Raw genomic sequence first — 15000 nt, 5'->3', positions numbered from 1 at the left:
TGTTTTCACCCCCGACGGTTGTTAATCCGCTTACAGTTTCATTCAATTCGGAGGGCAAAGGAAGGCTCATTCTTGATTTGCGTCACTTTAATAAACACGTTCCGAAATTTAGGTTTCGCACGGGAGGACTAGAGGGTTTTCTTGCAGTACATTGTCCCAGACGGATTTATGTTCAAATTCGATATGAAGTCAGGATACCATCATGCAGACATCGCTTATCCGCACCAACAATTCTTGGGGTTTGCGTGCCCTCTCGATTCATCAGTAGACAGATTTTTCTGTTTCAATGTTCTTCCTTTCGGTTTTGCCTGTTTTTTCAGGCCTTTTCCTCCATTCAGACAAAGCAAGATAGTAATAGCAGAGAATTATTAGCCATCCTCTACGGACTGAAGTCCTTTAGATCCTTTATTCAAGGCAAAACCGTCAAGATGTACACGGACAACGTTAACGCCCATATAATCGCCCACAAAGGTAGCACGTCTCTTCGTCTCCACGATCTTGCATTGCAAATTTTTCAGTTTTATGTTCTTCACATCATTTCCATTAAAGTCGCTTGGATTCCAAAATCGATGAATGAGTTTGCCGATTTCATGAGCAGGATTATCGATTATGACGACTGGTGTGTTTCTCGCGAATTTTTCGACTACTTTAGTTCAATTTTCGGACCTTTCTCAGTCGACCGCTTTGCATCTTTGAACACGGCCAAGTGTCCTAGATTTTACTCTAAATTTTGGTGTCCAGGTTCAGAAGGTGTGGATGCGTTTAGCACAAGCTGGGCAGGTGAAAACAATTGGCTCGTTCCGCCGGTGTATTTAATTTCACGTACCATTTTACACCTAGAGGTTTCTAGGACGGGCGGAGTCTTATTAGTTCCTAAATGGCCCTCGGCAGTTCCCGACTTTCGGCTCTCGTTTTTCGGTTAAGCAGGTGCTCGAATTCACCGATCCGACAGGCATTTTTGCTCCATCGCGACTACATCCTATTTTTTCTCCGTTTAGGTTTCGATCTTCGGTTCTCGTCGTGCAGCTTGACGCCTCGTAGCAATGTTCTTGACCCTTTCGAACGTGTGTTTTCTCTCTCAAAAGAATTATCCGGACTCAAAATTTGCCCATTCGTGATTCGTATACTACCGCTGGTACTCCCTAACGGGGTTTGAAGTCCGCCAGGGGTGATTATTTGATTTACACGAAGGTTTTTTCCGCTTCGACTGGCTGATATGTCGCGGAGTCTTGTCCCGAAGGGGCCGCGTACTAGTTTTCTTGTCACGCAGTTTTCATTCCGCCATGGGCGGGGGTGCACAAAGTTGTTATAAATTCCGCCATGGGCGGGGATGCTCAAAGTTGTTATCAATTCCGCCATGGGCGGTGGTGCATGAAGTTGTTGTTAATTCCACGATGCATATGGGCTCCCTCCCATCGTCTCTAGTGTTTACATGGGAAATGCTTTCTATTCGGCTGAGCGTAGCGATAGAGAATAGAACAAGTAAACTATGCAGGAGCAAGGAAACCCCCTAAATCAGAGCAAAACTGGGGTAAAGCTCATTTTAGTCAAGCAAATCAGAGAAAGAATGGGGACAAAGTCAATCCAGTCGCCAGGGCAAATTTGATATTTGTCAGTATTATGCAGGGCCATCAGCTTCAAGCAAGCGATGCTCTAGAAAAGGCTGTGGGAGAATCGGACATTTTTCTCGGGACTGTCGAATGGGAGGACCCCATTGTGTCAACCTTTTCGAAGTAATGAACACCAAACGACAAGCACGCCACCTAGATGCCAGTTTAAGCGAGGATCTTGAGGATTATGGAACTGACCTCTATGAGGTGGATTTGATACCCGAAAAATATGCCCAAATTGTATTTAGTACAGCAGAAGACCAGCGGGGCACCAGGGTGGGTCGTAAGTTCTGTAGCCACTTAAAACTGGGACTAACCAAGGACATGACTAAATCTATCAGGATGCAACTGGACACCGCTTCCACTTGTAACACACTACCTGAAAGACTTGCCCTCTCATTGATTCCTCCCGGGAAGAAACTTGAGGATTTCGTTACACCAAGTAGAGCCACTTTGTTCACCTATGATAACTTTAAACTCAATCCCTGGGTAAACTAGAGCTACTGGCCGAGACAGTAACACGTTACCACCTCCTCACTTTCCATATTTTGCGAGATTCGCAAATACCAGGAAAGCATCCTCTCTTGTCTGGCCCAGACTGTGTTCTTCTGCGGTTAGTGAAAATCTGTGCAAATGAGGTCCATTCAGTTTCATCACCACTTTGTCCGGCCCCACTTAATGGCTGACAACTCCCGTCCCAGAGACATCCCTAGTCAACCAGAACCAACGTCATCTCCACATGTCTCAAACGTTACTCATCCTAGCACAACGGGCAGGCCAGACCTCCCACTTTAACTATGAAATGGGTTCTTGATGAATTTCAAGATGTGCACCCTGGGCTGGGACAGCTTGGCAGACCTGTTACCTTTGACATGGTGCCATTCACCGCCAGCCCGTAGCCAGGCGTACCAAAATCAAGGAACAGTTAAACAAAATGGAAAGCGAGATACGCCGACAGTACGAGTCCACAGCTTGGTGTAGTAACATGACAGTCAGAGAGACCAAGGACAAATTTAGAATCTGTCTAGATCATTGTGTTTGTCTGGAATCTCGTCACGCAACGGTGAGAAAATACAATGTGTAAAAGTCGGGTGATTTCCGTTCCTAACGCAACTTTGATAAACTGAGCTGCTGAAACAACAAGCAAACTACAGGAACCAGCATCAAGGAGAACAGTAAGACAGAAAAAATGAAAATGGCCAAATATTCAGTATTAAATAACCCTCGAGATTCCAGACGAACACAATGACCCTTTGCCGGCCAGCACGTGTACGTACCTCTTGAGAATTTGAATTTGAGCTCGATGTGGAGATCGAGGTCGAGCTTGAGGTGGAGCTTGAACTAGTTGAAGTGACTCCCTGACTTGGAAGACGTGATAGAACCTCATCGACCGCACTTTGAATCGAACTGCCCGGGATACGACAGAAGCAATCGACCTTGAAAGTTCATCCGACATGTTTCTGTTTTCCCGCGCAATAGATGGTCATGTGACTTGTCACATACTCGCTCGCACCGATTATGTATTAAGTTCAATCATACTTATTAAGTTAAATCATGATTTCATTGATATCAAATGTGAGAGTTTAAATTAAAATCAGGAAGTCGGGATTTCAAATCATAGACGCATGATCTGAAACCAGGATTTATTATATCAAATCATAAAACGCATGATTTGAAATCAGGATTTCTTACATCAAATAATAAAACACATGATTTGAAATCAGGATTTCTTACATCAAATAATAAACGACTGATTTGAAATCAGGATTTATTATATCAAATAATAAAGCCATGACTTCAAATAATATGCATTTAATATAAAATGAATTCTGGAGTATTTTATGGTATCATATCACAAAACTTTATTTATTAAATAATGAAAAAAAAAAAAGAAAAAAAAGAGAATATTAAGGTAAATTAAGGTAAATAAATTATTTTACAATAGGCGCCCCATACCTTACTTCATGAAAACGGGCAATGCACTCGGGGATATTCAAGAGCTTTTGACGGGCATACCTACATTTCGGTTACCATTAATTCCCATAGACCATCTCCTATGAAAACTAAGAAAAATATCTGATTCCTTACCATTATCTTAAACAAAATAAAGGCCAGTGGAACTTGAATATTATGGAGCTGGTCATTTCCAGGTCATTTCAAGCGAGCTTTTTCTTCAGCATCGCCCCGGTGTCATATCGTTCGCGCCTTGGTTGCCACCAACTTCTTCGCCACTTTTAAAGCCATTTAAATCAAAACTGCTATCACCAGTATCCCCTCTTCTTACAGGAAAACCATAAAAGTTCCCTTTATCCTCCTAATCCTAAACAAAGTAGCGATATCCCCATCGTTTGATGCATTTAATACCTCACGCATCAGCCGTTGTTTTCGTGTAATTTCATCGCGCGATCTAAAGGACAAAAAGCCAGACCTCGTTGAGTCTCTTATCAGCTGTCAAAATATGCTCACAAGACAACAAATGATTGGTCAATCATCCTACTAAATCTCCATAACAACGATTAATACAGATTTACTAAGAGGGAGTAGGTGGAGTCCTAAGATCAAGCCGCCATGTTTGTGGCCGGTTACGATAATTCAGGGGTCGTCGCGCGCGGCCGGTTTGGATGTCGATGGGTTAAAAATCTGCAGCACTTGTTTATTTATCATTCGCCGGTTAGGCTTACGCTTCAACTTTAGTTTAGTTTTGCGGATAAATGGCTTCCTCCAACAGTTAAAAGCTTTCAGGTATTCTATTCACTGACCGTGTAACGCCTCTAGCCATTCACTAGCTGCATGACCCAGTTTAACGCTTTAAGCTGCTTCCGAAGCGCTTGTTAGTCGAACTAACTTAACCGTTAAACGCTTGCAGCAATGCGTTAGCATGACTTTGCAAACTGTTAGCGGTACCTTTAAAAGCGTTAGCATACCGTCAGGGACCGTTAGCTTTCATTGTCCGTTAGTTTTGTCCGTTTAACGTTAAAACGTTAGTGTACGTTTTCCCGTGTGAGGTCATTATTGTTAAGATGTACTCATAGCTTTTTATATTTCATCTTGTTGTACAGAGGACAGTGGCTCTATCGACGGAACTAGGAGTGTTAAAGATATTTTTCAGTTTCTTATTGGGAAAACCACGAGGCCAATTTTACCTGCAGAGAAGAACAGCTTTGGCATAACAGTGAAGTTCACTCATTGCAGCACGGACCACCGAATTTTTTTCCCGGGCCGACCGTTTCTACATATGCCCTTTGGGTACAGTTACCAGTGGCTCACATGACCCCATACAGTGCTTTTAAATTTAACATGGACACTGCAATAACACATGGAAACACCTTTGGAAGGGGTTAAACGATGTTTTTTTTGGCCTCTGCATTTTCCTTTTGAAATAATTATTTACATGTTTTGATTTACAATAAAACGGTTTTGAAGTGCTCAGGTTCTCCTCTGACCTCAAGAGTGTTGGCAAAATCTATTTGCAACAGAATTTTACACTTTTAACGAATGATGTTGTGTCTGCTCAACAAAGTTCTTGTTAAACTTCTGTGACTTGTAAACAGTCTGTTATTTGGATTACTTGCATTTGTCATTGGAAATGGTTTCCTTCAAAATTCTCAGTATATCTCAGACATAGATGTGGAAATGAAAACGGTAAATGTACATGCAAATTTGCTTGTATAAGACTGGGAGGGAGGATTGATGCCCATACAAGTATGCCACTGCCTCTCACCTTCTGTGCGTGAGATAATATATCTTATTGGGCTAATGGAAGTGTACGAAGTCTTCTATTCTTGCATCTGGTCTTTCTGCACAGGAATCCTTAGCAATAAAGTGTTCTCCCACATCACAGAAAGAGAGAATTTAGGGTTCACCTTTAGCAAACATGACCAGTAAAGACTTTTTTCCCCAGGGGATGCATTGAACCATTTGCCGCAAGAATTCGTCCACGAAGCAGTCGAAAAGAAACGAGGATCATACGATAGGCGTACATATGAAGTGAAAACATTTTACGTATGAATCGATGATGAGTTCGTAAAACACGTTAATAAAAATAGTTGAATCTATGTCCCTTAAGGGCTTCCGTAGTCTCAGTCATTTCAACGACCGAATATATCAATGATACCGTCCATGTCATTGTTGACTAGAGAGTTGGCATATGCCCTTCCTGACACACTGGGGAGGTAAGTTTTCAACCTGCGCAACGCATTGAAGAACACGATACAGATCAAATGATCCATGCTGTATCACAAAGGGGCAGCAGCTGGACAGTATTTTCATGATCACACATCGATTGGTAGGAATGGTTTTTTGTTGTTGTTGAAAAGTTGTCGATGAAAATTTTGTACATGCGGCCACTCATCGAAAAATTCATCCTGTACTAAATAAATTTCGGCCGTGAGTCCCGCTAAACTAAATGATCAGAAATGACACTTATACCCCGTTCACACCAAACCTTAATCATGTTTAAAAATGTTTAGTTAAACACGGTCTCAAAATGTTTTTTTTTTAATCGTGAAAAATATTTTTTGTCGACTACAAATTTAGCATGTATTTATTAACTCCTGAATTTCACGTAAAAGCCAGTCCTTCATTTTTCTGCGACTGAGTTTCAATTTGTTAAACCCAGTTTTATTTAACATGTCTTGTTGGTGTGAATGGGGTATTAGACTGCAATCACACATCACACATCGATTGGTAGGAATGGTTTTTTGTTGTTGTTGAAAAGTTGTCGATGAAAATTTTGTACATGCGGCCACTGTACGGCCTCTGTACGGTTCATCCTGAACTAAATAAGTTGGGCGAGCGGTCCCTCCTTCGTTTTGTGTCTATTCCCATGTTGAAAGGAGTAAAAGAGAGAAAAACTGCTTTTGGTGAAGACTTGCTTAGGATTCTTTCCCTAAAGCTATGCACCGGCGACGGGTGGGACTTCAGGGCGTAGGCTGATTGCGACAGCAAAACGAAACTATCAGAAAGTCAACCAAGGGACCATTTTGTGACTCATTCCTTTCATTGGCTGTTAGTCAAGGAAATCTTATGGGTGCAAGTGAGTCGCTGAAAAATGCTTAAGTTGACTGTGCATCACCCACGCTCAGTGGCATTACTGACCACGTCATTGACAAAACAAAAGAAACAATTAACACATGTGAGCTGAAACACTCGCGATACTTGGTCACGCCAAAGGTTGGTGCCTCCTCCTCCTGGCGCACCAGAGTGGGAGGGGGGGTGGGGAGGGGGGTATATGGTACATATAGGCTGTACAGGTATGTGCGGCCCCAAAGGGGATGGTTTTTTTAAAAACGGCTTAAAAGCCGTTTTGGTCTGAAATAGGGTATGGTTTGTGCACTCTCGTCTTGAATTGACCTGAATTGGGTATGTTTTTTGAGAAGAAGCTACTTCTTCATCATTGGGCGATAAGACCATCAACAAAAGCAATCTTAAATTACTACGCCAACTGTGAAACAGCTGAAAACCGGTTTTGAAATAAGGTATCAAATTTTTGGTCAGTTCTGAAATAGGGAGGGAAAATCGTAGATTTTGGTCTGAAATAGGGTAAGGATTTCAGGAAGAGAGCGTGGGCCGCACACCCCCACTCAAGTTTCCTGGGAGTTCCCCCCCCCCCCCCCCGCCCACGGTGGCTCGCGGGCATGCGATTTGCACTCTCCTCAAAAAATTATAATAACGAACAAGTTGGATTATAAATAACAGAGAGACTGTTAAACGAACTCATAGTCTCGTACGATGTTAGTCTAATTTTATGAGGAAACGTTAACTGAATGTAACCGGAATTTTTTTTCGGGAAGAAATTTGTCCTATTGATACGCAGTAGCATAGAAAATACGTTATTACTTTACAAGCATAGGGTGGGCGTGAGGCTACAGATGCTCTCTCTTTGGGTCTATTGTTGATATGAGATTTAATGATGAGAGTGAAAGTGTCAAGATAAAAAAACTCCACGTTCAAAACAACAATGAAATGATGAGAGCGCAAACAACATTTTTAATACTAAATTTACATAGCCTAATCCCTCCAATGGATTCATCGTCTGTCAGTTTTCCGATGGAAAATGAATTGTCTCTTTTCCGGCGTCAAATAATTGTCTGACGCGATTGTTTTTCTTCCAGTGAATAGACCAGTGAGCTCCGCGATATCCAATGTAAAAAAATGCTTCCAATGAAAACAGTAATATCCTTGTTTGACAATGATAGCGTCAATGGAATAGAATAGAATACTCAACTATAAATCAACTTCAAATTGGTCGGCAAAACGTTCGAGGTGCCCAGACAAATAGAAGAGGAGTGCTTCGTACTAAATTAATACAACTGCACTAAATAACCAATACTAGTTTTCTGAATTTCTAGGTTCAGCGTTCGCGTTATTGATGCGAAGCGAGAGTTAAGGCGTCTCTCTCTGTGAGACCACGGACATGTTGACTTATGTCTAAACTAAGGATCAAGTTTCGCATGAAAGGTCGTGATCCCGAGATTTTGTACCACCATGAAAGCACGCAGTAACTGCCAACAGGCGTTGATAGCCGCTTTAAATGCCCCGTATCTCACGGCATACAATGACTTTGTCTACAGACCAGTCGATTTTGTTGCGTCTTTTCTTTCAGTCTATGACCCTTTTTGTTAGCCCGTTGTCGTTGAAGTGAATATGCCTCGTGCCACCTTTTTTCCTCCTTTCACTGTCAAGTATCACAATAAACACCGTAAGAACGATAAACAAGCTAGAATGGCCATGTATTGGTCGGCGGGACTGAACAGGAGTTCACGGTTCTCAGTACATGTGAATCACGAGGCAAGCGCTGGATTGCCCTCGAGCTTGCCTTCGTCAATGAATGAGCAGTCCATTGATGTCTCGTGAGGGCATCCGACCGACTGTACTTCTGTCCACATCCCAGTACCACGCAAGTAAATACCTTTTTCTCTGCAGTTTGGAGATGTGTCTTTTGATGCTTGCTCAAGTGATCTTTTCTGCCGAAGGCTTTATTGCAAACGTCGCACTTATGAGGTCGCACGCCAGTGTGGATGCGTTTATGCCGTGTTAACTCTTCGTTACGAGCAAATCGCCTATCACAGCCCTCATAAGCGCATTGAAAAGGCTTTTCCCCGGTGTGAATTCGCAAATGACCTTGAAGTTGCCCGTTGTTACTACATCGTATATCACACAAAGGACAAGGATATTTCTTCTTTCTCGTCTTACCACTCAAAGTTGGGACCCTGCAAGTAGTAGATGTTTCGGTCGATTCTTCGAGGACTTGTAAACCCGGTGCAGATTTCATTCTTTCATACGTCTTCTCAGAATTTTGAGTTCCAATACAAATTGATGGCATTATTGTTTTGGATTCAGCGCAGAAACTCATCGGTGAAACTTGAACGTTTGCAGGCGGTGGAGGCGTTGCACTAAGAGCGGCCGTATAGCTAATGGGGGCAACAGATTGCTTCCACAATCCTGATGGAGTTCCAAGCTCAGCCGGGCGAAAGATGTGTCGAAGAGAAGGCAACGATGGCGCATGAAATAGAATGGTTGGCTTGAACACGCGAAACAGTCCTAGATTATTTTGTGTTGCTTGCATGATTTGAACTGTCCTCTTCATTGCAACACATGAAATGTGCTCAGTATGACAAGATGGGATTGACATGGAGTCAGGTGGGGTGATGAACCGCCAATCAGAGACCTTGTTCAACTGCAAAGTGTAAATGGAGATGATGAATTAAAGCTTTGATGGTGGGGCGTGAGAGGGGGCATGAGGTACATTCAAGGGCCACCTCGTAGAAACGTACTGAATGCAGACATTTACCAATCACGCTATTCATCAAACACAAAATAGGTCCTCCCTTAGGATTAAAATACGTAGTATATACCAATTACAATGGGAGCTAACGCGATTTTCGATCAAATTCGATGGTCTGGCTTGTTTAAATATTGATCGGAATCTATCAAATAGATTGCAAAAGAAAACAATCAAATTAAAAAAAACTTCACACAACTGTGAATGATAAACTCAAGTTGAGGCGCGTTAAGACAACCTGTGGAAACAAAACCATTTTTTTCCGATCCAGAGTCCTAAAATTCTCAGCAAGGTTACAAGGTCACTGCCTCAAGAACGACAGATAATTTTTCAAAATACTGTAGTGATTTCTTGCTGGAAGATTTCTTACGGTGAAATTAAACGTCTGTTTCTCGTCAATATATTTTGGCAATTTACACTTTCGTTTCTGTTACAGAACTTTGATCACGCCCTCGCAAAGCCGAGAAAAACTAATTTAAAGTCCGTTTGGATGTGTCGTAATCCGGAAATTATTTAGAAAGCTTTCGGCAAGGACTTTGCGACAGCTAAAAACCAAAGATTGTGGAATACTTCTTGTTAGAACACACGCAAATTAGCTGCTGTCGAATGAAAATAGCGGAAATGCCATAATCGAAAATGGAAAAAACATCTGTTTTGTAAGACCTCCCATAGTTATATGTCGGAGGGACAATAGAAATATAATTTTCTCATGGGTGATTTGGCTGCGCCATATCAGTAGAATTTTCGGCTCCGGAAATGGATCGTCACGTCCCAAACGGGAAGCAAACATATCTCTTTCATCGTGAGAAAGTTCCATCAAGTAGAAAAGGTCAGATAATAAATCAAACACAAATATTTATGATGGCGGGATTTTTCAACTGATGTTTGGGCGTTAATTTTTTTTTACATTAAAGGCTTTTTAAAACTGAACTGAAATTAGAGCAGACGATAGGTGTACGTAATCTCATTATTTAAAAATACAGACCGTTTGGCGTATAAGGGAAAACTACCGCACGGAACGGACACTCGACTGGTCATCAGGATCGGCTATCGATCTTCGGCGAGGGCTCGTTGGTTGTCGTTACTGGTCATGGTCATTTTCAGTCCATGCAGACTGAAACACCTAACTTAAGCAGCACGAGCCCAAGCCCCCATCAAGGAGGAGTATATGTACCGGCATCCTAAGACAATGTGAAGAGCGAAACTAATGAATGCCAATACTTTGCAACCGCACACTCCTTATCCGCTAAATTGGGTTCTGTAGCAAATGGGAATACGCAATATACGTCCTACGGGATTCCAAGGGTGTGGGAGGAAAATTAGTTTCTCTTGATTTTACCCGACCGGCGTCTTCCAATCAGAGTTAATAGTCATTATTGTCATTAGGCGTAAACGACCGTTAAAAACAACAAACTAAAAGAAATATTAATTCATGTTCTATTTATCTGCACAAAACGACTCCCACAGAGTCTACGCAAACCGGGACGTAGAACCTATGTGAGGCTTGCTCACTACCAACCTTTTGAAAAGTAATCTGATGTTACCCGCCATCAAACCTTTATAATTTTTTTGTTCATTTTAATGTAAAGGAGAAAAACGGCAACTGCATCACTCCCTTTCTACAAGGAAATGATGGGACAAAAGTCACGCCTGTTGCTACAGAACGGTTCCTTCTCAATCCTTTGTGCAAGCACGAAATAATGGCGTATGACACGACGTTAAATCCAAAACAGAAATGGGGTTGTAACGGCTGTCACTCAGTGGTAGCCTGAGGTGTGGCAAAGCACTTTGCAGCGGAATCGTCTGGACTTGAGTTCGAGTCATATTTAATCTTGCACTTTTCTAAGGCCTCTTTACGAAGACGATGACGAAAATCGCTTCGTTCCCTCAGTTACAATTGTTGACTTATATTAAGGTACGGATTAGGAATTGTATGAGGGAAATGCACAATAGCGTCAACTAGCCTACCTAGGCGACTGCTGCTCTGAAGATTTTGAAAGCCATTCTGAAAAAGAAGCCTAGCTTGACAAAATCGCCAAAGTCCTCAGTCCCAGGTAAATCCCCTGCACACCTGAGACAGTAAAGGTGACGAAGGTGTCCCAAGGCATGCATGAGTGGTCTCGTCTCCTGGAAGGGTTTGTGGAATAGTCCACTGAAGAAAAGAGAAGTGATCGAAACAAGCCACTTATCAACTGGTGCCTGTTGCTTATTTGTTACATTCCTTCTTCTTAGGTTTTCCGGATTAACAGAAGACAGGAGAAGTTCAATTGTAGCACAAATCGGACTCACGACCTCAACTGTAAATGTTGAAATGTTACTCGTCTCACACCTTAACGGTTCGTCGCTTCCCGGTGTATACTTTTGCCGACTTATCTTCTTGATTAATATGTGATAGAAGCAATCAATAATCATTAATTTCTTCAGAGAAGAATTTCCGAATACGTTCCACTCCCGCCACAAGGAGTGATCCGGTTGTACCTTTAGGAAATACACAAATGCATGTTCTCTATTTGCGAAAACAGCGAACTAGATAAAAATCACAAACAGGCCGCGGATAAATGACAACATAGCTGGCACACAGCAAAGGTCGACTGCTGACTGCTCAGTAATCGCGGTTGTGAGCCATTTTACTAGAAAACCAGCACAATTCGACGACTCTTTGCTGACACTCAAATGATACTAACTGAACCAGATCATGAATAAAAAAAAGGTGTATAAAATAGACTGACAGAATTTTAGTTCAAGTATTGGTGTGAGTCTATCAGAATCAACCCAGCCTTAAATCGATTTCCGTGGCCCTGATTCGTTTTGTTCTGCCACACCAGGAATACTTGACAGCAATACAATAGCTTACGACAAAACTACAGTGGAATACAGCGATAAGCGCTTTAGGTATTAAAGGACTTTCTGAAAACTGAAATACGACAGCTAAAATCATATTGTTTACTTTAATCTTCTTTCATCGTTCAAAGTTACCCTCTCTAATCTAATCTTGGAAAAGAATATTATCTTGCAGTTTCGCTGCAGTAATTCGGGCATCCTGGCCGCGTTTGGTGCAGACTCCAAGTAAAGCGAGAGAAGTTTATAAAACAAACGCACCTATGTCATCCTCTTCAGAACCATTGGGGAAACATCTTATTTTTTGGATTTTACGGACAATTTACTATGAATAGAAAGTGCTGTCGAAATTAATATCTTTCATCCTATTGCTGTTGGTCTGATGAAATGTGAAAAAGCTTTTTAAAGTAAGTGACCTAAGGCAATCTCATAAAAGATTAATAGGTTGTCGGAAGTAAAAAAGGCCAAAAGACGTATTTACCAATACTATAATTTTCAATACATCGTCAAAGTCACGAAAAACCCAGAAAGCAATATTTGGGAGTTCGTTCAATCTTGCATTGCATTTTCTATTTCTCTTCTCTCTTCTTTCCAAGTGTATTAGCATAGTAAGTGTTTTAAAAACTCCGCCAGTTATTCGTGCGTCGCAGTGGACCGGAAACAGTCCTTCTGTAATCCAATCTTGACGAAAAGATTCTTTCCAAAGAAAACTGCATCATCCTCCAACGATGAACAGAAGAAAGAGAGTTTGCCAGAGTTTCGGACATGGAAAGATAATAAGAGTACACAACTTTTTGTGAACTGAGCATCCGGAATAAAAAAAATTAATTTGGAAAACATTTCAGTGCATCTCAGTGTTCAAGATAGCAGATGATTGTTTGAGCAAACAACTTTTCAGAACTGCTTTTTCCTGTGTAGTTAACCTAATACTAGTGTATCTAATAGATAGTAATGCTGCGGTACATTTCGTAAAGTGACAACATTTATCATTGATAACCACAGTAACAGTGTATTGAAGTTTAGTTTGTTGAGGCACAGGTCGTCCAAGCTCGATGTATGGGTATCTGTACTGCACTATGTTATGCAAGAGTAGAAATGTAAGGATTTGCATGGGGAAAACGGTTTTTCTCAAAATTAAAAAAAAAACCGATTGATTCCATTTCCCTCTATTACGGTAGCCCATTAGGGCCACAAGTCTAAAAGTCTACAAACCAGAAAAAATACAAACTACAAGAAAATATCGCTACAAACGAAAACAAACACACTACGAACGAAGTCAAACACACTGCAAACTAAATCAAACCAACATCACTTCAAACTAAATCAAACACACTACGAACGAAGTCAAGCTAACACTGCCAATAAAAGTTGAACGCACGCTGCAAATGAAAGCAAAAGCTATTTGAACACATTCCCCAACCCAAGTAAGAAAATCACTGCAAACAAAAGCTGGACGCACGCCGCAAATGAACGGCCAAAAAACTATGCGCGCGCATTTGCACGAGAGGGCCTGAGACTCAAGTAGAGAGCCAGTCGCTTTTTCAAGACAGTAAAAGATGGCGTCCAGAGAAGACGCGTCTTCGAGCAGCGTGAGGTCTGCCCAGGTTAGGGATTTTGATCGTATGTAACGTCCCCAGGCTAGCGATTTTGATCGTACAAAGGACATTTTACCACCTTCACTTGCCGCCGGTTGGACATTTTGACCAATTATTTTGTCCCAGGGGTGGGGAATTTGAATTTGTTTAAATGAAAATGTCAAAATCCCCACCCCATGCCCCATGCATTATTATACACCTTATTCAAAAATGGCCGCTGATTTATGCGGATACAAATTGGCCCTTGTTGCCCCGTTCAAGATAAAATATTCTTTTGAATTTTAAGCTTAAGAACGAGGCATCAAGGGCTTATTTGAATAAAAACAAAAGAATATTTAAACGGCGGTCATTTGGGAATAAGGTGTATGAATCAGCGAACTCTTAAGCCGCGGCTACACGAGCGATTTTTTGCCCAAACTTTGTCGCGTCGCCAGCGCGAGATGAAAATCGCACGTGTAGCCACCCTTGAACTGGCGACTCGACAGGTGAAAAAATCGCAAGAAAAAAGTCACCGGAGTTGATACTTTCGCGACAAAATCGCAGAGATTGTTGCCCGTGTAGCCACCCTGCAATTTTTTGCCTGCGCTTGCGACGCGATTAAAGACTATTTAGCCAATGAAATTAAAGTAGGAATGTCTGTTAACAGTGCCCTGGGCCCCGTTTCTCGAAAGTCCCGAAACTTTACGGGCCATTTTCGGGTGTCACAATTCCCTTTGTATCTCAAGAACGGAGAGGATTTAAGTTGTAAAACTTTACGGACATGTTTCTTTTAGTTAGCTTGAAAACATGTTAAAAGATCGGCCTTCCAAAATAAGCGGTTGGCAGTTTCACAAGTGGCTTTTCGGACCCGAAAAGTTTTCGGGAGTTTCGAGAAACGGGCCCCAGGTCTCTTGAAGTATGCGATTCGCGCGGCCTTCAATTTGTTGCCAAAATTTGTCACAAGTGTAGCCACCCTGGCGCGCAGGCGACGCGACAAAATCTGAAAAAAATCGCACCACCGGCGCGAGACAAAAATCGCTCGTGTAGCCGCGGCTTTGAGCGAAGGCTGAAAGACTATGGACTTAAAAGACGTGAAACAGTAGTAAAGGAGCTCAAGGAACGCGTTAGAGATCTCATTTTACAAGAAATATGGGCAAGATATCCGCACAGGTCTCTACTTCATTATGCATAAAGT

At 41.8% G+C, this 15000-nt stretch overlaps 1 protein-coding gene across 1 annotated transcript; it reads right to left on the bottom strand.

Moving 5' to 3' along the window:
• Positions 1-7477: 7477 nt before the first annotated feature.
• On the bottom strand, positions 7478-10196 carry LOC138008986 (Krueppel-like factor 16). Its single transcript, XM_068856282.1, has one exon. It carries the CDS (start codon positions 9241-9243, stop codon positions 8329-8331), a length of 915 nt encoding a protein of 304 aa, XP_068712383.1. The 5' UTR covers positions 9244-10196; the 3' UTR covers positions 7478-8328.
• Between the last annotated feature and the right edge of the window lie 4804 nt (positions 10197-15000).

The sequence above is a fragment of the Montipora foliosa genome, chromosome 6 (assembly GCF_036669935.1).
Source record: "Montipora foliosa isolate CH-2021 chromosome 6, ASM3666993v2, whole genome shotgun sequence".
NCBI classification, from domain to species: domain Eukaryota; kingdom Metazoa; phylum Cnidaria; class Anthozoa; order Scleractinia; family Acroporidae; genus Montipora; species Montipora foliosa.
The sequence above is the reverse complement of the archived record's forward strand: the minus strand, read 5'-3'. Positions and strand labels throughout refer to the sequence as shown.